General features: G+C 41.0%; 1 protein-coding gene across 2 annotated transcripts in view; it reads right to left on the bottom strand.

Moving 5' to 3' along the window:
* Window positions 1–7,530: 7,530 nt before the first annotated feature.
* PFKL (phosphofructokinase, liver type) overlaps window positions 7,531–27,278 on the bottom strand; it is a 62,578-nt gene continuing 42,830 nt past the window's right edge. For both annotated transcript variants that reach the window (XM_075285130.1, XM_075285131.1), the window contains 7 exons: window positions 25,372–25,524; window positions 19,308–19,472; window positions 16,007–16,068; window positions 13,880–13,991; window positions 13,660–13,759; window positions 11,069–11,174; window positions 7,531–8,038 (listed from right to left, as the gene is read on the bottom strand). In XM_075285130.1, coding sequence (XP_075141231.1) covers window positions 7,891–8,038; window positions 11,069–11,174; window positions 13,660–13,759; window positions 13,880–13,991; window positions 16,007–16,068; window positions 19,308–19,472; window positions 25,372–25,524 — 846 coding nt within the window. In that variant the 3' untranslated portion in view covers window positions 7,531–7,890. The remainder of the gene's footprint in view (window positions 8,039–11,068; window positions 11,175–13,659; window positions 13,760–13,879; window positions 13,992–16,006; window positions 16,069–19,307; window positions 19,473–25,371; window positions 25,525–27,278) is intronic.

The following is a 27,278-nucleotide window of genomic DNA, read 5'->3' as shown; positions in this document are numbered from 1 at the left end:
ACTAGGATATTGGTTTTACCAATGTAGGTAAGTGAACGTGCTCACTCGAGTAATGATTTAAAAAGGTAAGTATTTTATTCATGGAAGGATGACGCGTTTCGGGGTTTTTGGAGTATCATTATACACTCTACCCCTTCTTCAGATCTTGCATTGACTTGGTTTGATCTGAGCCCCGATTTCTTGCCTTGACCTCTTCTACTTGGATTGTTCTATTTCCACCTTCGCCAGCCTGGACTTTACCTGAGTGACCATGAATTTTCTATCAATCCTCAAAAAGAGGTCAAAAAGTGAGAGACTGTCAGTCAGTAAGTGTGCCTGATGTTGTACGAAAAATATTTCCCAGTGGTGCTGCTGGAGCCTGTGGGCAGGAGGCAAGAAGCTCAAGGCTGAGTGCAGAAGGCTCGAGGCTGGAGCCTTGGGGCAAAAAGCAGGAAGCTCAAGGCTGGGGGTAGGAGGCTGGAGCCTTGGGGCAGGAGGCAGGAAGCTAGAGGCTGGAGCCTGAGGACAGAAGGCTGCCCCAAGGCTCCAGCCTTCTGTCCTCAGGCTCCAGCCTCTAGCTTCCTGCCCCAAGGCTCCAGCCTCCTACCCCCAGCCTTGAGCTTCCCGCTTTTTGCTCCAAGGCTCCAGCCTTGAGCCTCCTGCCCCCAGGTTCCAGCCTCGAGCCTTCTGCACCCAGGTTCCAGCCTCGAGCCTTCTGCACCCAGGTTCCAGCCTCGAGCCTTCTGCACCCAGGTTCCAGCCTCGAGCCTTCTGCACCCAGGTTCCAGCCTCGAGCCTCCTGCCCCCAGGTTCCAGCCTCGAGCCTTCTGCACTCAGCCTTGAGCTTCTTGCCTCCTGCCCACAGGCTCCAGCAGCACTACTGGGAAATATTTTTCGTACAACATCAGGCACACTTACTGACAGTCTCTCACTTTTTGACCTCTTTTTGAGGATTGATAGAAAATTCATGGTCACTCAGGTAAAGTCCGGGCTGGCGAAGGTGGAAATAGAACAATCCAAGTAGAAGAGGTCAAGGCAAGAAATCGGGGCTCAGATCAAACCAAGTCAATGCAAGATCTGAAGAAGGGGTAGAGTGTATAGTGATACTCCAAAAACCCCGAAACGCGTCATCCTTCCATGAATAAAATACTTACCTTTTTAAATCATTACTCGAGTGAGCGCGTTCACTTACCTACATTGGTAAAACCAATATCCTAGTATGTTTTGCTGACTTAGAGTCATACAAGTGTTAACGCCAAGATTGCTCACCATATACATATTTGAGCAAATAGCTCTCTTTTTTTCCCTTTATCACATATTGGACTCGGTCTATAAAAGATTCAAAGGAAGCGCGGTCTCCCTTGGCTTTGTTTTTTGTGTCTATACCAATCGTGAGAATTAGGGTGTTCTACCCCATTCATTTCAATGAGACTGCAGGCAATACCTTGACAAATAATTTCTATGACATAACCCCTTTAAGTTTAACAGCTGATTGGAATGACTATGTGGACCATGTGGAGTATCTCTGGTTTCTTCAGGCTGTATTAATGTGTCCAACAGATACTCTCAAAACATCTTAAAGGGATTCTATCATTAAAATTCCCTTTTTAAACCAAGTACATGTCAGTATAGCCTTAAGAAAGGCTATTCTTCTCTTACCTGTATTATTCTGATTCGCACCACCGTTCCTGAGAAATTTCTTCTTTCTTCCATATAAAAATGAGTCTTCAGACGGCATAGGGGGCCGTCCCCTGTGCTGTCCGAAAACTCCATCAATGCTTTCATCCTCTCCACCTCTACTCCCGCGTTAGCCGCGTTGTCATCCAAAAGCGCCGACTGCGCATGTCCGTCAGCCATTTTCTTGTGTCCTCTCTCGTTCGATGACAGGAAAATGACCGACAGACATGCGCATTCAGTGCTTTTGGATGACAACATGACGATAAACACGGGAGAAGAGGCGGAGAGTTTTCGGACAGCACAGGGGACACCTACTGTGCTGTTTGAGCTTAGGGGAGCACCCCCTAAGCTGTCTGAAAAGTCATTTACATATGGAATAAAGAAGAAATTTCTCAGGAACGGCAGGACGGATCAGAATAATAAAGGTAAGAAAAGAATAGCCTTTCTTGTATTAAAGGGGCTCTATCAGCAAAATCATGCTGCTAGAGCCCCACATATGCGTGCATAGCCTTTAAAAAGGCTATTCAGGCATCGGTAATGTTATATTAAACTGCCCCCCAGTTTTAAAATAATAACCTAAAAAAGAAATTGCTCTACTTACCGAACGTGCACGCTGGGCGGGCATTCAGGGTGTGTCTTCATCTTCTTCCCCACCTCTTCTTCCTCCGGCGCTTGCTCGCGGACACTGATATAAAAAAATAGCCTGGGCGCATGCGCAGTAGCACGCGGCTTCTACTGCGGCTACTGCGCATGCGCCCAGGCTATTTTTTTTTTTTATCAGTGTCCGCGAGCAAGCGCCGGAGGAGGACGGGACCGGAAGACATCGGAGGAAGAAGATGAAGACATACCCTGAATGCCCGCCCAGCGTGCACGATCCGTAAGTAGAGCAATTTCTTTTTTAGGTTATTATTTTAAAACTGGGGGGCAGTTTAATATAACATTACCGATGCCTGAATAGCCTTTTTAAAGGCTATGCACGCATATGTGGGGCTCTAGCAGCATGATTTTGCTGATAGAGCCCCTTTAAGTTAAAAAACTGAATTCTAATGATATAAGGATGATCTTTCCAGAGGGAGGAACATAGCCATTATTGCTGCATTTATGTACTCACACATGTAACTAGCTGTGTGCAGCAAATATGTTTTCTGCTATTATTACTGTTATGTAATGTAATTATATAGAAAATACCAATGTTACTAAGTGCAACGCTTTTTATCCCCACAATTCAATGTCCCTATGACATTAAGGGCTATGGTATAGTTAGCAATACTGCGGTATATTCTATTGCACATGACTGTTATTTTGTATTTTGGAGAATGATTGTTAGTTAAATAATTACGTGTATCACCCACCATGTGGATTATTATTATTTTTTTTTTTAACAGTTATATATCTATAAAATGTTTATAAATTAACACCAATTGTATAGAAAATGTGTGGCAATGAAGATGTATTTTGCTATGATATATTTTACTTGTTTACTATATAAAATAACACAAAATAGGTAAGGGTGATGTCTTATTTACAATTGTTATTTTAGGCTCTGAAAACACAGACAAGATTACACTCAGTAAAGGGGTTGTCCCATCTCAAGAATCCTATCTATACTGCTAGTTTATGTGGGTTTATACATTGCTTCAGCAAAAACTTCTTTGTTTGGCCGCTAGCTGAGATTATTCACTTCATTGTTTACACTTCGTCTCCATAACCACAGACCTGGGATGATCTTATCTCTCCGCCCAGGACAAGTGACGTAGCTCTCTGCTCTCAGATAGGGGAGGGGGAGCTAAGTGCTCAGTGCTTGTATTTCTGAGCTGTTTATCTCCCTCTCCCAGTTATCAGTCTGCTAATTTTAATTTTGCTGGTAAGGGCTGAGACAGGGAATATTTTACCCCTGTATGTAAATTTGGAATTCTCATCACTTATCAAAGCTCATCAGCTCTGCTACATCAGCTTCACATTGTGTATCTTCCAGTGATACTGTGCTAATTTATTTACAACCATCTCTCCTTACTATGTAATAAAGGGAACTGGGTAGGGGAATGTTCACAGCCCACTTACTTGATCTTCTTAGATAAAGTGATTTCCATTGGGTAAATGCCAAATATACCGGGACGGAGGTTGCACGGAAGTTGAACCCATCGGCTCTGGGCAATGTCCAAGAAAAATAGGAAAAAGGAAATCCAGCTTCACTCCTTAGGTCCCTCTTAAAACATAGCTTTTATTTTACATTGGTTAAAATCCAGAGTATGTAGTGAGTTGTCGCTCTAGATCCTTTCCATATTGCTGAGAAACACTAGCTGACGTGTTTCGAGGACGTCATATCCTCTTAGTCGTAGCCTGACTGCTCAATGTACTTGTTATAAAGAGAGCTAAGCAGAACAAGTGAAAACCCCCGCCCACCAATTTACCCAGAAAATGTGACGTAACCCAGATTGAGGGGCATAATAGAGGTTGCAGGGGGCACAATGGACCCTGTAACCTCTATTATGCCCCACAGTTGCCCACCCAACTCTATTATGCTACATAACGGCCCAACCCTGAACTATTATCATACTGGGGGGGGGGGGGGTCTTTTTAGACCCCTAAGTATAATAATCAGAGGCCCAAGGGTGGTGAAGAAACATAATCAACACTGTTACTTACCGTTCCGGAATCCAATGTTACTCCTAACAAACTTCGGGCCTATATGGTAATATCCCAGACATCATGTGGTCTGGGACATTACCATACAGGTCCAAAGCCTGCTAGGAGTAACACCGGATCAAGGCGAGGTGACTAACACTGTTTATTATATTCTCTCACCTCCCCTGGGGCTCCAATTATTATACTGAATAGATCCCCGAGTATAATAGGAGTAGTTGGGGATTGCAGCCTGGGCCTGCTCCCGGCCACCCCCTGTGTCCTATAGCAGAAGGGGAAGTGCGGAGGCAGCCATGAACAGGCCCGGGGAAGTTGGTAAATAGGCTGTTACCTGCTGGGGATACTTCAGCAGCTAGTGGCCTATTAAAAAAAGCAAACAAACAAAAGTATTTATTTACCTACCTTTGTGATCCCTTGCCACTGCTGCTCGCACGCCACCACCTCTTCACCTGGCAAAAGATGTCTGCATCTGAGTGCAGGCAGCGTGATGACTCCGCCTGCGCTCAGATGCAGATGTCTAAACCAGCTCAGGATAGGGCCACTTGGTTTATTTTCAGAGCGGCCCTGTCCTTGACTAGTTTAGGGGAAAAATTTTTTTAAAAAAAAGTCCCATGGCCACCCCCCCTCCGAAAGTGCCACCTGAGGCAGCAGCCGCCTAGCCTCGCCTCATTAGAGATGTGGCCCTGCACATTGCAAACCATAGCCAAAAAGAATTCTTCACAGAAAGTGAAAAACATTTCTATCATACCTATACAGAAACTGCCAGCGTTTCAGTAGGTATAATCGACATGCTGCAATTTACAAAAACGCAACAGTTTTTGTAAATTACATCATGTCCGATGTGGATATTTTTCTGCAATGTGTGGATGGGATTAACCAGAATCCCATTCACTTTGCTGGTGCTGTAAAACGCCAAGTAGCAGCATTTACGATTCGTGGGGCCCTGGCCTAAATTAGTTATTCTCTATCCTGTGGCTTGATTGGTGGGGGCCCACTACTGGGGCCCCCATGATCACAAAAACTCCTCAGTCTCAATGGAGCAGCAGTTGGAAAGGTGTATCCCTAGTTCATTCATTTCAATTGGACGGCTGTAGATAGCTGAATTCCAGAGTTCAAGTACCTCTGGCAATCACACTGAAATGAATGGAGAGGGGGTGCACCAATCTGGATCCCCACTGATCTGCAGCTTATTGCTTTCAAGTAGTTAATGCATTAATACTACCAATATAACACTACCAGCTTGTGAAAAAAACATGGTTCCTGTGCACCTGAATGAAGAAGAATAGATGAACAGAAGTATCAATATAAACTGAACTCCCAGACATTTTCTGCTGAAGTTTATAAAAGTCATTTGTTAATATTGCGGCTTTATCCTGTCAATAGTCTAATGGAGAAACATATGACAATCATCCTTGTGCTAAAAGCTGATGAAAGACTTCTTTATACAACCCAAGACACAGAATTGTGATGGCTAGCTGCTTGACATGACTGAAAGAAGGAACGGAGTATGAAATCTGGCCAAGCCTTTTCATTTGGGACAAAGACAAGAAGCTCTGCTGTTGTCTACATTTGCTCTCGGACACTTCATGAACTAGTTTAACTACATAAATGCTGAATAAGTTTTAATAGAGTCAACCAGCTAGTATTTCTCTGTTGCTTTATATTTATCCAAAAACACATTTTATGGTTAGAACTGCTCAAAACCTTTTTGATTGAAAATTGCAGGGTAAGCAGCTAAATTCTGCAGGTCCAACTTCCGACATGCTCAGCTATTAGCTGTAATTGCTGAGCCGCAGCCATACGTTATCCTCGCCATAGAAGCTGAAGGGCAAATGTAATATTATATGGTGGTCAGCAGTTGGCTAAGTCTAGCAGTTTAAGAGTCACTTTTCTGTGAGCAGATAACAAACCCCCCCTTCCCTCTAATACTTTAATGCCCTCGGGCACACATGGTTTTACATACCGCTAGAAAGCCGACAGTGCGCCAAATTTTCCCCTGGTGAAGAGCTATCGGTGCCATTACCGTAGCTCTTCACGGTCAGCAGGGTGTGACTGCCATTCTGTGAGGAACGCCCCTCCTGACAGAGTCTGTAGTGCTATACTGTCAGAGGGGGCGTTCCTTACTGCCCAGCGTTGACACTGAGCGGTGAGGAACGCCCAAACCTCCTCCCCCCCCCCCCCCCCGACAGACTGTCAGGACGGCCGTTCCTCACAGACTGTCAGAAACGCCGTTCTGACAGTGAAGAGCTAGGGTAATGGTACCGATAGCTCTTCACCAGGGGCACATAACGGGAAAGCTAATAGTTTGCTGAATTCAGCGCACTGTTGGCTTTCTAGCGGTGTATAAAAACCGTGTGTGCCCGAGGACATGAAAGGTCCTCTTCAAAGTCCATTTCCACTGGAAAAAGGTGTGTTGGATGAAGTTGGAAAAGCAGAAATCAGATATTATTGACTCAAGTATAAGCTGAGGGGGGCAAATGCAGCAGCTACTGGAAAATTTCAAAAATTAAAATGGCTGGAGTTTTTGGGTGCAGTAGTTGCTAGGGAAGGGGAGGGGTGTTTTGGTTGTCTGTCTGCCCCTTCCCTGAGCTTGAGGACTGGGATTTTTTTTCCCCACTTGGAACTCAGCCTGGCTGAATATAGGGTATCTGCAGTGCTCCTATTAACCCCTTCCCAACGGAATAGGAGCACTGCAGATAACCTATATTCAGTAGACCAGGCACTGTCAGACACAGGGATACCTAATGTGTATGTGTTTCACAGTAATTCTCTACTTTTATATGTATTCTAGGGAAAGGAGGGATTTTTATTTTTTTTCAAGCTTTTTTTTTTTTTTTTTCCACTATTTCATGGGAGATTCTATACATTGATATTGTGGCTGGTCATAGACCCCCCCCCCCCAAATAAAAAAACTGTGCTGAAAAATTTGGCTTATACTCGAGTATATACAGTATTTTTTGCATTTAAATATGTAAATTAAGAGCACAGGATTTATTTTAGGAAAAATAAATGTTGGATTGGTCGGGGACATAAATGGCATACTGTGATACTAGATGGAATTAATAAGAAGTGTGGTAAAGTGAGAAATGTATGCAGTAATATGGCGTTCCGCCATAATTCTATAGACTTCAATAACAATCTATTCTGCAAACAATATATCATAAATCTGTTATCCAGAAATTAAACAAAACTGATGATTTACTTGCATTTATTAAGACTTTTTTTTCATTTTAGTAATTTATCCAATGCAGTTTTTTCTTGGTAAAGGATTTAATACATTCTAAATTTAAGAATAAACTCAAATTTCTGAGAAACCAATCCACCCCCTTCAATGCCTGGGAACATTCTCCATTCATACACATGGCAGGTCTCCACTTATTTATCAATACAAATCTCTCCTGTCTATGTACTTAAAAGCAGGCTGGCAGTATATAATGGTAACTGGGATGGGGCAATGGGTCCAAAACGGATTTATCTAATCTGAATTTAACACTAAGTCTTTCACAAGGGAGGAGTTAGTCACAGAAGTCATTATGTTAAACATTAATACTTTTGTATGTCATTTTGGTAGAATATCACATCTCAGACCAATTAAAATCCTTTTTCGATGCTTAGAGTCCTGCGGGTTACATGTTCTATCTTTCCTGAAACATATTCTGTTAAACTGATTTGATAGTTAGCAAGCATCTTTAGCATCAGTTGCAATTTCAGCCACCATTGCTCTTTTGGCATCCTGTGCCTATATAAAAAATAAAATAAAAAAATTACATATTAATGTCAAGCATTTGCTATGTTACATAATACATTTACATATATGTTACTATTGCCAAGGGTGTGAGGGCCTTGGGGTAAGGCTCCCACTTAAGAGCATGGGACGACTATTTTACCTCCTAAACTTCTGATATCAAATTTAGAAAATTGCTATGTTCATATGTCAAAAGTATGGGGCAATTTTTTCTGAGAATTATTGCTTCTAGGAAAAACCATAGCTGTGTATACTCAGTATGCTACCAAACCTGTATGGAAGAACACAAAAACCATGCGTCTCCTTCCAAGGAAATGTATGGCCTCTAAAAAATCTAATAAGTTTGTGGAGTAAAATGGCATTTTGTAAATCAGTCAAGGAGGAAAATAAATCCAAGTTACAGTAATCCTTTCAAAGTGTTGAACTGCTCATTATAGTAGTTTATTTGTCAAAGCTAATACTGTTCCATTATGTAATGAAAGGATAATAATATTAATGATAAAAATAATATAAGTATTGTATATGCATAGGATCTCCCACAGCGGTTTATAAGGTAGGAATCTACCTCTCATTGTCTTCAATCGGAGGCGGTGATTGAAGCTTTTTTTTTTTTCAGGGCTCTGAAAAAATAGAAGGGCCCTGCAAATGATTTAGCTGCAGAACCTGCTGTGCAAGCCTACCAATGATTAGCCCTATGGGGTCTGGGCCTAATCCGTGGCTAAAGCCACAGCTCTGCATCAGTTTTCCTCTACAGGGCATACATACATATACAGTCCTATGAAAAAGTTTGGGCACCCCTATTAATCTTAATCATTTTTAGTTCTAAATATTTTGGTGTTTGCAGCAGCCATTTCAGTTTGATATATCTAATAACTGATGGACACAGTAATATGTCAGGATTGAAATGAGGTTTATTGTACTAACAGAAAATGTGCAATATGCATTAAACCAAAATTTGACCGGTGCAAAAGTATGGGCACCTCAACAGAAAAGTGACATTAATATTTAGTAGATCCTCCTTTTGCAAAGATAACAGCCTCTAGTCGCTTCCTGTAGCTTTTAATCAGTTCCTGGATCCTGGATAAAGGTATTTTGGACAAACAATTCAAGTTCAGTTAAGTTAGATGGTCGCCGAGCATGGACAGCCCACTTCAAATCATCCCACAGATGTTCAATGATATTCAGGTCTGGGGACTGGGATGGCCATTCCAGAACATTGTAATTGTTCCTCTGCATGAATACCTGAGTTGATTTGGAGCGGTGTTTTGGATCATTGTCTTGCTGAAATATCCATCCCCGGTGTAACTTCAACTTCGTCACTGATTCTTGAACATTATTCTCAAGAATCTGCTGATACTGAGTGGAATCCATGCGACCCTCAACTTTAACAAGATTCCCGGTGCCGGCATTGGCCACACAGCCCCAAAGCATGATGGAACCTCCACCAAATTTTACAGTGGGTAGCAAGTGTTTTTCTTGGAATGCTGTTTCTTTTTGGACGCCATGCATAACGCCTTTTTTTTTTTATAACCAAACAACTCAATCTTTGTTTCCAAAATGAAGTTGGCTTCTCCAAATGTGCTTTTGCATACCTCAGGCAACTCTATTTGTGGCGTACGTGCAGAAACAGCTTCTTTCTCATCACTCTCCCATACAGCTTCTCCTTGTGCAAAGTGCGCTGTATTGCTGACTGATGCACAGTGACACCATCTGCAGCAAGATGATGCTGCAGCTCTTTGGAGGTGGTCTGTGGATTGTCCTTGACTGTTCTCACCATTCTTCTTCTCTGCCTTTCTGATATTTTTCTTGGCCTGCCACTTCTGGGCTTAACAAGAACTGTCCCTGTGGTCTTCCATTTCCTTACTATGTTCCTCACAGTGGAAACTGACAGGTTAAATCTCTGAGACAACGTTTTGTATCCTTCCCCTGAACAACTATGTTGAACAATCTTTGTTTTCAGATCATTTGAGAGCGGGCTGTCCATGTTCGGCGACCATCTAACTTAACTGAACTTGAATTGTTTTGTAGAAAGAAATGGTCCAAAATACCTTCATCCAGGATCCAGGAACTGATTAAAAGCTACAGGAAGCAACTAGAGGCTGTTATCTTTGCAAAAGGAGGATGTACTAAATATTAATGTCACTTTTCTGTTGAGGTGCCCATATTTTTGCACCGGTCAAATTTTGGTTTAATGCATATTGCGCATTTTCTGTTAGTACAATAAACCTCATTTCAATCCTGAAATATTACTGTGTCCATCAGTTATTAGATATATCAAACTGAAATGGCTGTTACAAACACCAAAATATTTAGAACTAAAAATGATTAAGATTAAAAGGGGTGCCCAAACGTTTTCATAGGACTGTATATCAGCAAGCTGCTAAGATACCAGAACAATCACGGGCACAGTGCGAAAAACGAGTTCAGCGGCAGGCCAGCTTGGCAGTTGCTGAAACGCCAGAGCAGGGGAATCATCAACGCCAACAACACGCTAATTAAAGGGTGTCCCAGCGAGCTGCTGAGTTGTGGGAACGCAGACGAAGTTGCGGGCAGAGGCTAGTGTATATATAAACACACACACTCACAAAGCTGCATGAGCCAGTCACCCAGATTCCAGCAGTGTATATACAGACATGAAGTGTATTAAGCTGGAAGGAGTTTGTGGGATAGTGTTGGATGCAGTTAGGGTCATTATGTGTGACAACAGCTTTGCTTGGAAATAAAGGGTAAAGGTTAAAAACTATATTGGGTTAAAACAAACATGTTATCATGGTCTGCTTCAGATTTCTGTCATTCTCCATTTTCTTATGTTTATGGGGGTTCCCACCTGATTCTCTCTCTAGGTTATGTTCACAATAAACCATCACAGGTTAATTGAAATTTAATCAAATTAGATTTACTATGCTCATAGAGCTGCACTGGAGAAGTGTGAGTGATCACAATGTGTGCACAGTGCTATGGAGTGTACTATCATTAGAATAGACCTTACAATATATTTCATTAGGTTTAATTGGTCATACTTACTCAAAGTCAGTAGTTTTTTTCAATTCACAAACAGATGTAAACGCCACAACCTTCTTCTTAAGTCCTATTACACAAGCCGTTTCCGGAGCATTAGCAAATATACGACCTTAAATAAATTGCAATTAAAAGCAGTTAAACCAAATGTTGTAAGTATTTGACCTCTAGGTCTACAACTTTCTTCTTTGCAACCTTTAATTTCTGGTTTCACACAAAGAGACAGTTTAAAATAATAATAATAAAATAATATAGACTATTTATAATAGTCAACATATATAACAATAAGTCTGCTTGGCATAGAGACTAAAATCAAGTTGTGTCCAGTCACAAGAGAGTAGTCCTGGAAGCAAACAAGAGAAGGATGCTCCACGGTGCAGATACCTTTGATAGTGTTGAAACAAATAAGTAGTAAAAAATTTGCTCAACTTTTCATGTTGAGTTGGTTATAAAATGTATATAGTCAGATGTTGTCATCTTCTTGGCCATAAGTTACAGGTAACAAGACGAAGGATTACACTACAAGACCAGGAAAAGGACCTGCTGGGAATATGATGCTGGCGCAGATGCAAAGGTAGTGCAGGAGTCGTCGTTGGTCATGAAATAGTGCATTATTGACAGGGCTGGTTACACATTTCAGCACTGCACATTGCCTTCCACAGACCATAAACCATGTACTACCCTTTCAGCAGTGTCAGCAACACTTCCTCAAGTGCTGGTACTGGTCTCCTATTGTGACAACAGAATGACAATTGTCAACCTGTAGGTTTTCGTTTTGTTTTGTTTTTTAATTATGAGAAGCCTCGTATGGTATGGTAGTGTGGGACGGCTTGTAAATTGATAAGTGAAAATAGTTTACCTCTGCCATAAAAGTATAGGAAGAAATAATTAAGAAAATTTTAAGCACAAAACCAATTCACACCTAAGCAATACTGGCACAGCATATTTGCAAAAAAAAACAAAACCATATTCTTAAACACATACATGCACATAGGCAACAATGTAAACATTATCTGGTGACAGTGATAACATGCGCAGGTATTTCTAGTGTTAACTGCAAAAACCAAACTACATTTTTCTGCCAAGCATGGCATCCTTCCATTGACAGACATTCCCCAGGAGCTTGCCAATGGTGATGTATAGCAGCTGGAACATGACACTCAACCATGGAGGGAAGGGGTTGGAAACTGCACTGCCTGACTCTTTCTGGTAATGTGGCAAGGGCAATATACTGCATATACGATCCAGCTCAAGACAGTATATTTACTCACAGGATTCATTTCATGTGTTGAAAGAGATGAAATTCTCATGCTATAGTAAAGCCATACCAATAATAGTGATCATAAGCCATATAGTCAAAGCTCCTATTCGATGACAAGCAAACACTGGACTCACAAGGCGTTCTGAATGCAGCCACTACTCATTCCATGCAGGGTACTCACAGTGGTGACTAGTAGAGCCAAATATGCATGACTACCTCTGGAGGACAGTCTTACAGTAATCCAAAATCTGTCTACAGGACAAGTGTTACAGTGCTCTGGTTTCAGAAACCAGGAATAACGTTACTCTTCAGTGGAGATGTCCAAACTTTGCCAATACAATGTGATAAAATGTTCCTCACGTTCTCAATGTGGTAAATGCGCAAGTTGTAACTCAAGTGAGAAAATCCTGAACAATAACAAGGATCAAAGTCTGCTAAAGTCTTTCTTAAATGCGGTACTTCATTTTTTTGAGAAACTCTTCTTGTTTTTCCAGAAAGGTAGCCCATTCTTAGGGAAACTAAATATGAGAAATAGCAGAATCTAAAGCACAGATAAGAGAATAAGTGTCACGAACAAGCAAGTCTATTGTCCTTCATCTATTAACCAGGGAGAAACGGCAGCATGTCCCATGGAGACTACTGTGCAATACTTTATCTCCTATATGGTGGAGCTGCCAATATCCGCAACAGATTGAAATGGATAGTGTGCTGGAGGTCACACTATCAAGATACTCTGATCAGCTTATCACTGAGAGAACCTTATTGAAGGGGTTTTCAGACCTTAGATGGATTTTTCATATAAATGGCCATCAATTTCTGATCTGTGGGGTCCATATTTGGTGGCATTACTCAAATAGATGTGGCGGTCTATAGTGACCACAGCATCTGTAGATTGTCACAGTGTGTTCCATCTAGAGATGCGTTGGAGACTCAACCAGGAAAATGTATCTTTTTATGGCTCTTATCAGTAGTTTCAGCTTTATTGTGTGGGGGAAAAAGAAAGGAGGGGGGGGGGGACACAACTGACATGTCTGTAATAACCCGATCCAGAATATTATTAAATCATCTAGGTACATGGTGAACACCATAAACCAAAAAAATAAAAAATAAAAAAAACAAAACTTTTTTGTTCATCCTACCTTTCAAAAAAATGGGGGAAAAAAAAAAAAAAAGTGACCAAAACGTCAGCTCATACTGCAAAATACAAACCCTCACACAGATCCACTGACAAAGAGTTTATGGTCACACAAATTATTATTATTATTTTTTTGTTTTAGTAAGAAAAAGTATTAACATGGCCCTTTAAGTAAAGCAAGTGTGATTCTGGTTGACTTACCCCTTCGATAAGACTCTCTAAGTTTTTCAGAAATCCACAACATAGCCTTTACTCCAAGTTTTGTTCCATAATTTCGATCGAAAGGAGTTGGTGCACCACCCTGAATGAAAATCGAAAATACACTGTCTAAGCAACATTCACAAAGAAGGTAATGTTTGGCCAAAGCTAATATAAGGGCCTGAACCTAAAAATTACCTGTTTAATGGCACAGTTTACATACCTGCTGCAAGTGTCCAAGAACATTTGTTCGACAATCAAAGACTCCATTTCCTTCAGCGGAGTACAAATTATACAAAAAATCTGTGGTGTAGTGGTCATGGCTTTTTTCATTCCTATACAATACAAAGTATATAATAGTGGTTACTCGCTAACGTTTTAAGATAAAAGACTCCTATAGACTAAATGGCCACTTTATTAAAGACATCTGCTCTTTCACAAATGGCGGCTCCTTGTATGGGAATTAAATACGTGACTCAGGAGTGGGAATCTACATATCGCTTTGAGTGATGCTTGGTCATCTGTGATAGATTAGTCAGAACTAGTATTCAAAAACTGCCGACCTTGTGGGCTATTCTTGAGCAACAGTGTTGAGAATATACCAAGAGTAAGGAAAAACATCCAGCAAACGGTGATCCTGTGGACGTAAATAACTTGTCCAAAAAAAGGGTCAGAGGAAGATGTCAAAAATCATTCTGGTGAGGGCAACATGGTGGCTCAGTGGATAGCACTGCAGCCTTGCAGTGCTGGAGTCCTGGGTTTGAATCCCACCATGTACAACATCTGCAAGGAGTTTGTATGTTCTCCCCGTGTTTGCGTGGATTTCCTCCCAATCTACAAAGACATACTGGTAGGGGGGAAAAAAATGTACATTGTAATCCCTATATGGGGCTCACAATCTACATAAAAAAAATAATAAAAAAAAAATCATTCTGGTGAAGAGGACAAAAAAAATCTTAGCAGAATACAATACTGGTGCTCCAAATAGCACGTTCAGATGCACAACGTATATTTCCTTGGCTATAACAGCAGATGAATAGTCTGAATGGCATTTCTGGTATGGGAAACAATATGGGAAGAATCCAGCAGGCAAAATATTTGGGCAGTGAAAAGACATCACCTGCTCAGACAAATACATCTTTGCTTTGTACCATGCCGATATAAAGGCCAGAATTGTTTTGTTTTTTTTTAATGTAGATTGTGAGCCCCATATAGAGCTCACCATGTACATTTTTCCCTATCAGTATGTCTTTTTGGAATATGGGATGGAAATCCATGCAAACACGGGGAGAACATACAAACTCCTTGCAGATGGTTTTTGCCCTTGGCGGGATTTGAACACCAGGACCCAGCGCTGCAAGGCTGCAGTGCTAACCACTGAGCCACCGTGTGGCCCCTAAAGGCCAGAATTTTGTGCAAGCAGCATGAATGACTGACACATCCAAGTCAGGTGTCAGAGTTCAGGCTGGTGGATATGAAGTAATAGTGGATTGTCTTATTATCCTGGATCTTCTGATACTGAAGGATGATACCCTTGACAAAATGCTGCGGGTCAAATGAGGCTGAGCATGCTACTAGATGGGTGTCTGTAGTAAAGTGAAGTGCTCATTTAGTGTGTATGGGTCTACCACATTATCAAATATTGCTGGCTATCTGTACAGAAAATATTGCACAACAATTAAAAATTAAGACATCATTCTAAGGGTCTATTCACATCACGTTTTTTACATCTGTTAAAGGATAACAAAAACTGATGCAAGCAGATGGCCAGCCGTTTACATGGAGGCCGGTATACACTATGTTTTTGTGTTCTTGTTTTTTGCATCTCTAAACAGATGTAAAAACATGATGTGAATAGAGACCAACTTCATTGAGGGAGACAGCACTAGTCCATGAAGATTATCCCACAGGATATGACGCTGTATTGGACTGTAGCTTTATATGTCCAGACACTATCTGCACATTAAAAGACACTGACTGGTGAACGGCTCATACAGCTTTATTTATGTGTAATGTAATCACCTTTAGCACAAAAATGGCCAGGCCACTATATAAGCAATGCTACCTCGTGTCACCCCCTCTAGGTCATAGATTGTAAGCTCTTGTGAGCAGGGCCCTCAGTCCCATAGAGTGACTGAGTGTAGTATTATTCTCAGCTTCTCCCTATTTGTACTTCTGTACCTTGGATATTGTCCTACTAATGAAATAAAGAATCAAATACAGACAATGAATATGTTACTATTACAATCCTGGGGGCAGCCAAAATACCTACGGCCCTTAGAATAAGCTTGTAGAGAGTTTCAATCATCCATTAAGGATAAATCAATAAGGCTTTGTGAGAAATTCGTACCTCAGCACAAGTCCTCTCTGAATATCAGTCTTCATTTTTTCTGTCAGGTGCTCTACATTAGACTAAAGATACAATATTAGTATAATATCATGATAACATAGTTTAAGTTTATGCATAATTTTATCTCTCATTTTCATTCATTAACTAGAGAAAATCTGATAAAATAGACACGGATATTACAATATATTTAAAGCACACAATTACTTATTGAATTATAAAGCACATGTTGATATTCAACACCTCCCTGCTGACTTAGGAGTATAAGGCAGCCATAGAAAGCCCCGTGCTAAAGGAAAGTTTACACACAAGTACACTGAATGGCATCAAACTACTAGACATATTAAAAAAAAAAAAAAAAAAATTATAATATATATATATATATATATATATATATATACACACACACACACACACACACACACACCGTATATACTCGAGTATAAGCCGACCCGAATATAAGCCGACCTCCCTAATTTTACCACAGAAAACTGGGAAAACTTATTGACTCGAGTATAATAGGGGGGAAATGCAGCAGCTACTGGAAAATTTCAAAAATTAAAATGGTCGGAGTTTTTGGGTGCAGTAGATGCTGGGAAAGGGGAGGGGGTGTTTTGGTTGTCTGTCTGCCCCTTCCCTGAGCTTGAGGACTGTTTTTTTTTTTTTTCCCCCACTTGGAATTCAGCCTGGCTGAATATAGGGTATCTGCAGTGCTCCTATTAACCCCTTCCCGACAGAACAGGAGCACTGCAGATACCCTATATTCAGTAGACCAGGCACTTTCAGACACAGGGATACCTAATGTGTATAATGTGTTTCAAAGTAATTTTCTACTTTTGTATGTATTCTAGGGAAAGTGAGAGTGATTTAGAACTTTTTTTTTTTTAAATCTTTTTTTTTTTTTGCACTGTTTTATGGGAGATTCTATACATTGATATTGTGGCTGGTCATAGACCCCCCTCCCTCCTTTAAAAAAAAAAAAAAAAAAAAGTTTTTTTTTTGCTGACTCGAGTATAAGCCGAGGGGGTTTTTTTCAGCCCAAAAACTGGGCTGAAAAATTCGGCTTATACTCGAGTATATACGGTATATCCTACTAATATTATAAATGTGAAAGTTTGTGTGTTTGGATGTTTGTGAGTTTGGATGTTTGTTCCTCAATCACGCTAAAACGCCTGGACGGATTTGCATGCAATTTTCCACAAACATAGTTTTCCCTCAGGATTGAGTCACAGGCTACTTTTGGTGCCACTAAACAACATGGCTTCCTAGCAGGAGACTCACAAAAGCAGGACTCCTAGCCCCAGCTATAGACTCACACACACTGCATTTCCTGCCTCAACCTGCCTGCACACTCCTTACTGTCTCCTCAGGAGTAGCCCTCACTCTACTCACTCAGATTTACATATAGCTTTCCACTATACATACACAATACAACACATCACATTGTAATTACATGTATCTCCTATCACTGCTATATACAGTACCTGATACATATATACTCCTGTACACAGGCTGTATATACTATATATTACATGTATCTCCTATCACTGCTATATACAGTACCTGATACATATATACCCCTGTACACAGACTGTATATACTATATAATTACATGTATCTCCTATCACTGCTATATACAGTGCCTGATACATATATACTCCTGTACACAGGCTGTATATACTATATATTACATGTATTACCTATCACTGCTATATACAGTGCCTGATACATATATACTCCTGTACACAGGCTGTATATACTATATAATTACATGTATCTCCTATCACTGCTATATACAGTACCTGATACATATATACCCCTGTACACAGACTGTATATACTATATAATTACATGTATCTCCTATCACTGCTATATACAGTGCCTGATACATATATACTCCTGTACACAGGCTGTATATACTATATATTACATGTATTACCTATCACTGCTATATACAGTGCCTGATACATATATACTCCTGTACACAGGCTGTATATACTATATAATTACATGTATCTCCTATCACTGCTATATACAGTACCTGATACATATATACTCCTGTACACAGGCTGTATATACTATATAATTACATGTGTCTCCTATCACTGCTATATACAGTACCGGATACATATATACCCCTGTACACAGACTGTATATACTATATAATTACATGTATCTGCTATCACTGCTATATACAGTGCCTGATACATATATACTCCTGTACACAGGCTGTATATACTATATAATTACATGTATCTGCTATCACTGCTATATACAGTGCCTGATACATATATACTCCTGTACACAGGCTGTATATACTATATAATTACATGTATCTGCTATCACTGCTATATACAGTGCCTGATACATATATACTCCTGTACACAGGCTGTATATACTATATAATTACATGTATCTCCTATCACTGCTATATACAGTGCCTGATACATATACAGTATACTCCTGTACACAGGCTGTATATACTATATAATTACATGTATCTCCTATCACTGCTATATACAGTACCTGATACATATATATTCCTGTACACAGGCTGTATATACTATATATTACATGCATCTCCTATCACTGCTATATACAGTACCTGATACATATATACTCCTGTACACAGGCTGTATATACTATATATTACATGTATCTCCTATCACTGCTATATACAGTACCTGATACATATATACTGCTGTACACAGGCTGTATATACTATATATTACATGTATCTCCTATCACTGCTATATACAGTACCTGATACATATATACTCCTGTACACAGGCTGTATAACACATCACATTGTCTGTATCACAACATACACAATATAACACATCAAATCACATTTGCTAGCCCACCAAACTTTTTAAAGCACTTTTACAGTTTCACACGTCTGTGTCCGCCCAATACTCAACTCTCCGCAGACGAAGTCGCGGGTAAAAGCTAGTATATATATATAATATTTTTTATGCCATCACCATAGAGTCAAACACTAGTTTGAACCTAATGTAATGGAAATGGAAAGTGCAGGAGCTGCCTATGGAAAACAAATTAAATGACATTTTCTAATACAGCCTGGGATTAGTTGTCACAGGCAACACGTTAGCATTGTACTCCCTCATTTAGGCTCATGGCGCCCTTTTTTGGGTGAAATATTTTACAGTTATTTAGGGAGCAATTTCAATAACCTGACATGTTATAATTTCGTAATATTTATGTATTTTACTTCTTTTAGAGGTCTTGCAGTTGTGAAGAAGCCAGTATGGTTTGTAGGAGATTTGATAAATATGTAACTCACCTTTAGGTCATGAATGTTGAATTTATCCTCATATATGTAAGCAGCATCAGCACCAACAGCTATACCTGTGACTGTTGCCAGATAGCCGCAGTATCCACCCATGGTCTCCACAATGAAGACACGTCGCTTTGTACCAGACGCCGATTGTTTGATGCGATCACAGCTCTTAAACACAAGACAATATTCTTATTAAACCAAGAAGTGTTTTTTTTTTTTTTTAAATATTGACATTGGAATACATGACATGAGATTTTAAATGAATTTCCAGTCAAAATAGTGAAAGTTAGTTCTACTTTGCAGTCAAATGGTATAAATTCCTATAAACTGTTGTAAACATGGAGTTTCTGCTCCCAACAAAAGATATTCTGTAATACATCAGCGATATGCATGGACAGGTGACCTCAGCAGCAAATCTACTCCGGTCAGGTGTCCACACATATTATTATGGCAATCACTTAAACATGATGTGGTATGAGGTCAGCGCCAAATGTAAGCAATGTAAGTTTACAAGAGTTTATTTTTTATTAACGTAAAGCAGGTTAGGGAATATAATTCGGTCAACATAACCAAAAGGAAGCGGAGTCTACACCATTACCAATGGGAAAAGACCGCAACATTCAGATAACACTGCTCCTGGCTCCTCAACGCTTTCAGGACCAAGCCAGATTTAGTCTTTTATTTTATTTTTGACTCTTTGCAATGAAAAAAAATCAAAAAATCATTTTAAAGATTTTCTGCAGGCCAATTTCTATTCCTAAAGACCCCATTTAATATTCCAGTGATAAAAGAAGGTGGAGCAATGAAAGTGTCAATTCAGGCATTGTAATTTTTCTCGTCACTGGACGGAATAAACATTTTTAATAGTTTTTGGATTAGTCTGATCACAGACACAGTCATAACATCCCTGCTACGTAAAACACACACAAAAGCCTGCTGGCCATTTCACTCACTCAGCCCCTTTAGTGGATAGCATCTTTAAAAAACTAGTTCAACCTTAAAGTTTTCTGGGATTATAATACTGTTGACCTCTTCTTAGGATAGGTTATATCAGAACGTTGGAGAACTGATACCCAAGACCCCACTGATCAGGTTCTTGAAGAGAATGAGGCGTTTGGGTGAGCGCTGCGGCTTCTTCACTTAATGCTAAACAGGTCACAGAGTAGCAGCTGTACTTAGTACTGCCATATTTACATTAATGAGTTTAAGTAGGCCATGTGAAACACAGGTCATAAAGATTTAAATAAAAAAAATAATAAAAAAAACCTTTAGGCCATGCCCCCATCCACACCTGGCGGAAAAATACATGCAGCGGACACGCTGCAATTTCCAAAACCATTGCAGTATCCCTTCGTAAACATAAGCGGTTTCCTTATAAGTATAATTGAAGTAGAAAGTTAGCAGAGTAAATCTCAAATTTGCTGCAAGAAAAAAAAAAAAAAAAAAAAAAAAAAAAAAACACAATGAGTTGCAGCCGCAGTTTTTCCCGCAGCGCCTTTTTTGCTGTGGCCGCTATGTGGGGCCTTAGCCTTAAGCAGTTAGGATAGTTTCACATCTGTGTCGGAGTCTAGTCAGCGGGGTCCATCAGGTGTCATATGATAAGTTCACCATCGTCATTGGTTTCTTTTTCTCAAAAAGCAAAAAAACAAAAATGGAAATCTAAGCACAGATGTGAATCAAGCTTACCGTATTTTGCGGACTATAAGACGCACCGGACTATAAGGCGCATTACCCATAAGCGCCTTATAGTCCTGCCTAGGTCCATATATAAGGCGCACCGGACTATAAGGCGCAGCGCTGTCCGGTGCGCCTTATATGATTGAAAGCGGCGGCCGGCAGACTTTGCCGGCGGCCGCTTAACCCCCCGCGTGCCAGCCGCTTCTATTCATTTCAATGGCACGCTTCCATTGAAATGAATGGAAGCGCTCGGCACACGAGGAGTTAAAGGGATTCTACCTTTAAAAGAACTTCCTTCTTGATCACGTCGGAATAGCCTTAAAAGACTATTCGTCTCTTACCTTTTTACCATAGCCAGCGCCGCCTTCTTCCGCAGCAACGTCTCTGTCTTCTTTGGGCCTCATGGATGACGCATGCGCAGTCGGCTCTAACAGGCTCTCGCAGCCAGAGCCGACTGCGCATGCGTCATCCATGAGGCCCAAAGAAGACGACACGGAAGGCGCAAACACAGCTCAGGGAGAAGGCGGCGCTGGCTATGGGAAAGGTAAGAGACGAATAGCCTTTTTAACCCCTTAAGGACCAGGCCATTTTTTGGTTTCGCATTTTCGTTTTTCCCTCCTCACATTTCAAGAGCCATAACTTTTTCATTTTTCAGTTCACAGAGTCACATGATAGCTTATTGTTTGCGGGACAAATTGTACTTTGTAATGGCACCATTCAATATGCTGTGCAATGTACTGGGAAGCTGGAAAAAAATTCAGAATGAGGCGCAATTGGAGAAAAAATGCATTTGCGCCATTTTCTTATGGGTTTAATTTTTACAGCATTCACTGTTTGGTACAAATGACATGTTACCTGTGTTCTACGTGTCAGTACAAACGCGGTGATACCAAATTTATATAGTATTTGAAATTTTTTGATACTTTTAAAAAAATGATAAACTTTGCAAAATAGAAAAAAATTTTTGTGTCATCATGTTCTAACACCTGTAACTTTTTCATATTTCCATGTATGGAGCTGGTTGTGGTGTCTTTTTATGCGGGACAAGATTACGTTTCTATTGATACCATTTGGGGAAAGATCCGATGGTTTGATCACTTTTTATTCAATTTTTTATAGGAGGCAAAGTGTTGAAAAAAACGTTTTTTGGCTGTTTTTATTTTTTTTGCCGCTACGCCGTTCGCAGTACGGGATAAATGTTTTAATATTCTAATAGTTCAGGCATTTTGGAGCGCAGGGATACCTAATATGTTTATGTTTAATGTTCTTTAATTACTTTTATAGCTGATCTAGGGAAAGGGCGGTGATTTGAACTTTTATATTTTTTTTATTTTTTTAATACTTTTAAAAACTTTTTTTTTTCTTCTGTTACATTTATGATCAGACCCCTTAGGTACCTTGAAACCTAGGGAGTCTGATCGCTCATACTATTCACTGCAATACTACAGTATTGCAGTGAATAGGAAAATCGCAGCACTTCTATTAGACGATGCCTCTGGCATCGTCTAATAGATCTAGTGCAGAGACAAGCCTGGAAGCCTTCAATAGGCTTCCGGCTGTCATAGCAACCGATCACCGCCCTCTTGTGACGTTCAGGAGGGCGGCGATCGGGGAAACATGGCGGCGCCCATGCCGCCGGCGCCGTTTACACACTGCGGTCACGTTTGACCGCAGTGTGTAAAGGGTTAACAGCAGCGATCGGCTCGGGCACCGACCGCTGCTGTTAGTGGCAGGTCCTGGCTGTATTATACAGCCGGCATCTGCCGTGTATGGAGCGAGCTCAGCGTGTGAGCTCGCTCCATACATCCCCATGCGACCCATGACGTACAGTTACGTCAAGGGTCGCTAAGGGGTTAAGGCTATTCCGACGTGGTTAGGGGGAAGAAGTTCTTTTAATGGTAGAATCTAGAGTTGAGCGAGTACTGTTCGGATCGGCTGATCCGAACAGTACTCGCTCATCTCTAGTAGAATCCCTTTAAGCAGCGGCCGCCGGCAAAGTCTGCATGCCGCTTCCATACATTACAATGAGAGCGCGCTATTCAAATAGTTAGAGATGAACAAATACTATTTGAATAGCGCGCTCCCATTGCAATGTATGGAAGCGGCATGGAGACTTTGCCGGCGGCCGCCGCTTAACTCCTCGCGTGCCGCCGCTTCAAGCCTTATATAAGGCGCACCAGACTATAAGGCGCACTTTCGATTTCTGAGGAAATCGAAGTATTTTATGTGCGCCTTATAGTCCGGAAAATACGGTAAGTCTTTTTCACATGTCCATGTGAGTTTTTCATTTGCAGAAAAAAAATGACTGTTTTTCATCTGTGACAATGTCCATTTTTTCTGTCTATATGAGATTTTCCATCTGTATGTCAGCTGATTTTTTTGTTGTACATTTAAAAGGAGGTCTATCCCACAGAAAAAGGGCAGGATTCAACAAAATGCAATTCTCAAATTCTCCTGTCTCCTAGTCTGTGAAAAACAGATGGCATCCATTTGCAATCTATGGGCATGTTTGGTCTGAAAAAACAGAAAACGAAGACATGCCTCTATTTTCATTATATGGGACAAAGGTTCTTAAAAAGAAAAAACAAAAAATCCACAGTCTGAATAGTCAAATCAATGGGTTCATATGCTATGTGCGGAATATTCTGACTGTGTGAAAATCACTGGTGCAAATAAAACCTTAAGGCTAAGGCCCCACATTGCAGAAATTCAGGGTTTTTTTGTTGCAGATTTTGCTGCGGTATTCTGAGCCAAAGCCAGAAGTGGATTGAGCAGAAAGGAGAGGAATAAGAGCTTCCTGTATATTTCACTTTCCATTTGTAGCCATTCTTGACTGGCTCAAAAAAATAAAATAAAAATCTGCAATAAAAAAAAAAGCTACATTTCCGCAACATGGGGCCTCAGCCTTAAAGTGTATCTGTTTAAGGTGTCAATAGTATTAGCTTATATAATTGAATTATATATTATATAATTGAACAGAATATCCACAATAGAATAGATCATACATTTTTAGCAAACTTTCTGCTGTGGGAGCCAGAGGGCCGCAAAATGGAGAGGAATCTGAGGCTGTCAGGATGTAAAAGCCTCAGTGGTCTTATTTTTTTATACTCAAGCAAACATGTCTTTGAGTTTGCTAAGGGAAAACTCTTGGTGGGCCCTGTGCAAAGATTTCACAGAATCCCCCCCTCTCCATCACCCTCACCTAGAAGTACCTGATCTGCAGAAATTGTAATACTCCCTCAATGGCCCTCACATAGTATAATGTCCCTTAATGGCTCTCCTACAGTATAATGGCTCTCTAGTGGCCCCAAGCAAATTTTCCCCTTATAATGCCTCCTTCCAGGTTGCCCCCACAAATTCATGTCCCCCCACCCCCTGGCTTCCCCAACTGTGTGATGCCCCCATCAGGTTGCCCCCACACTGACATGTCCCACTCAGGTTGTCCCCACAGTATTATGTCCTCACCTTAGGTTGCCCCCACAGTTTCATGTCCTCACCTCAGGTTGCACCCACACTGAAATGCCCCAATCAAGTTGCCCCCACAGTGTCATGCCCAGACCCCACCCTGTATCATGTCCTCACCCCAAGTTGCCCCCACAGTATCATGCCTAGACCCCAACCTGCATGATGTCCTCATTCCAGGTTGCCCCCACAGTATCATTTCCCCCCACACTGACATGCCTCCCGTCAGGTTGACCCCACAGTGTTATGTCCTCACCCCAGGTTGTCCCCAGTGTCACGTTCTCCCAACCCCCAGGTTGCCCCCTCAGTTTCAAGTCCCTCCCTCACCTCTCCCCATTCCCCCCCTCTCTCTGGTCCCGGAGTCTTTAAGAAGCAACAGGCGCGATGTAAGTAACGTCACTAAATATAGCCTCCTGCTCCCACGACACCGGGAGAACAGAAAGTGGCCGGGTGGTGAAGCAGGGAGCGGACAGCTCCCTGCTTCATCACTGGCTTAAACTCATCAGTGTCCAGAGGACGCCGAAGTGTTTGGATAGCTCAGACTCATAGCCCTGAACAGTGGGGCAGAAAATGTAGGACTAATCCGCTGTCCAAAGGGGGCCCCCGCTACCACCGGGCCCGGTGCGAGTGCAGCATTGGCCCTGTGGTTAAAGTGGCCCTAAGTTTGCTTGTGCCTGAATAAGTGTGAATGATGGAGCTGCAGCAATTGCTCTGACCAATCAAAATTCAGTGTAGTATGTAAGGGGACATTATTAACCAACTAATCTGCTGTGTGAGCAATGGAGTCCCACTGTGACAAACCAAAGGGTTTTGCCCCGATTTTGGCATTTCTGTGATGCTCAAAAATAAAAGCGATTAGATGACAAAAGTATATACTAACAATGTTTCTTTCACATATCAATCTAACACGTCTAATTATTTATTTTACCTCCATTGCTGCATTAACAGCAGTGTCTGATCCAATACTAAAATCAGTTCCTGGTACATTATTGCTGATAGTAGCAGGAATAACACACATGATGATGCAAAGCTCTTCATATTGTTCTCGTGCTTCAACAAGCTGTAACACTCCTTCATAAGCCTACAAAAGGCAAGAGAAAAAAAAAGTTCTTAATGAAAATAAACGAATATCAATCTGCATAGATTTATGAGAAATCTCTCCTGCCAAACTAATCAAACCAGCTTCTATGCTCAGGCCTTGACCTGGATAAGGATGTGGATATTGTTTATGTAGACTTTTCTGAAATGGTCGCAGGGAGACCCCACAGCAGGGGGTTCCATTATAGCTTTTTTTAAAAAAAATTGGTCACTGCTTACTGGATTATTCCAAAAGGGAGCGCGCCACTCAGAAACCAAGGCGGTCTTGAAAATGATATATACATATAAATTTATATTTATGATATATTTATATATATGCAACACAAACTGTTAATTACAGTTAATGTGTAAAAATAAAAACTTTTTTTTTTTCTTTAATGCAATTGTGCTAATAATTTCTGCTTGCCCTAATGCTGGACACCGTTTGGATTTGAAGATGAAAAGCTATATGTAGTTGAATAAAGGCTTCATCTTTATAGGGCGCGCTTCTAAATGTCATGAGCCAACCACTAAACAGTCATCGTATAATTCATTTGTGACTTTTTTTTTTTTTATCTCTCTCCTACCTGTTGGACCAGAATACTGGCAAATATAATAATAATAATAATAATACATTTTATTTATATAGCGCCAACATATTCCGCAGCGCTGTACAATTTATAGGGTTCAGATACAGACATACATAACAAAGAACGTCATTTCACACAATGGGACTGAGGGCCCTGCTCAAAAGAGCTTACAATCTATGAGGTAGAGGGGGGTGACACAAGAGGTAGCAGGGGCGGCATTGCTTATACAGTGTTCAGACAATTTTGTGCATTAGGAATTGTGATAGGCTTGTCTGAAAAGATGCGTCTTTAGTTTGCGTTTGAAACTGTAGAAGTTGGGAGTTAATCTTATTGTCCGGGGTAGAGCATTCCAGAGAAGTGGTGCAGCTCGGGAGAAGTCTTGTATACGAGCGTGGGAGGTTCTGATAATAGAGGATGTAAGTATTAGGTCATTGAGTGAGCGGAGAACACGGGTTGGGCGGTAGACAGAGATGAGGGAAGAATTGTAGGGAGGTGCGGCATTATGGAGAGCCTTGTGGATGAGAGTAATAACTTTATATTTTATTCTATAATGAATAGGCAGCCAATGTAGTGACTGGCACAGACCGGAGGCATCGCTGTAGCGTCTAGCCTGATAGATGAGCCTGGCTGCTGCATTCAGAATAGATTGTAGAGGAGAGAGTTTAGTGAGGGGAAGACCGATTAGTAAGGAATTACAGTAGTCAAGGCGAGAATGAATCAGAGAGACAATAAGTGTCTTTAGTGTATCTCTGGTAAGGAAAGGGCGTATTCTGGAGATGTTTTTGAGGTGGAGGTGACATGAACGTGCGAGTGATTCAATATGAGGGGTGAAGGAAAGGTCTGCGTCAAATATGACCCCAAGGCAGCGGGCCTGCTGCCTAGGAGTTATAGTAAGGCCTGAGACTGCAATGGATATATCAGGGACAGATCTGTTAGATGGTGGAAACAGTAGTAGTTCAGTCTTAGAGAGATTTAGTTTCAGATAGAGCGAGGACATGATATTAGAGACAGCAGAGAGACAGTCACTGGTGTTCTGTATGAGTGCAGGGGTGATGTCACGGGAAGATGTGTATAATTGGGTGTCATCAGCATAAAGATGGTACCTGAAGCCAAATCTGGCGATGGTTTGTCCAATGGGGGCTGTGTAGAGAGAAAAGAGCAGGGGGCC

Source organism: Leptodactylus fuscus, chromosome 8, assembly GCF_031893055.1.
Source record: "Leptodactylus fuscus isolate aLepFus1 chromosome 8, aLepFus1.hap2, whole genome shotgun sequence".
NCBI classification, from domain to species: domain Eukaryota; kingdom Metazoa; phylum Chordata; class Amphibia; order Anura; family Leptodactylidae; genus Leptodactylus; species Leptodactylus fuscus.
Note: the sequence above shows the minus strand (reverse complement) of the source record. Positions and strands in the feature narration are given on the sequence as shown.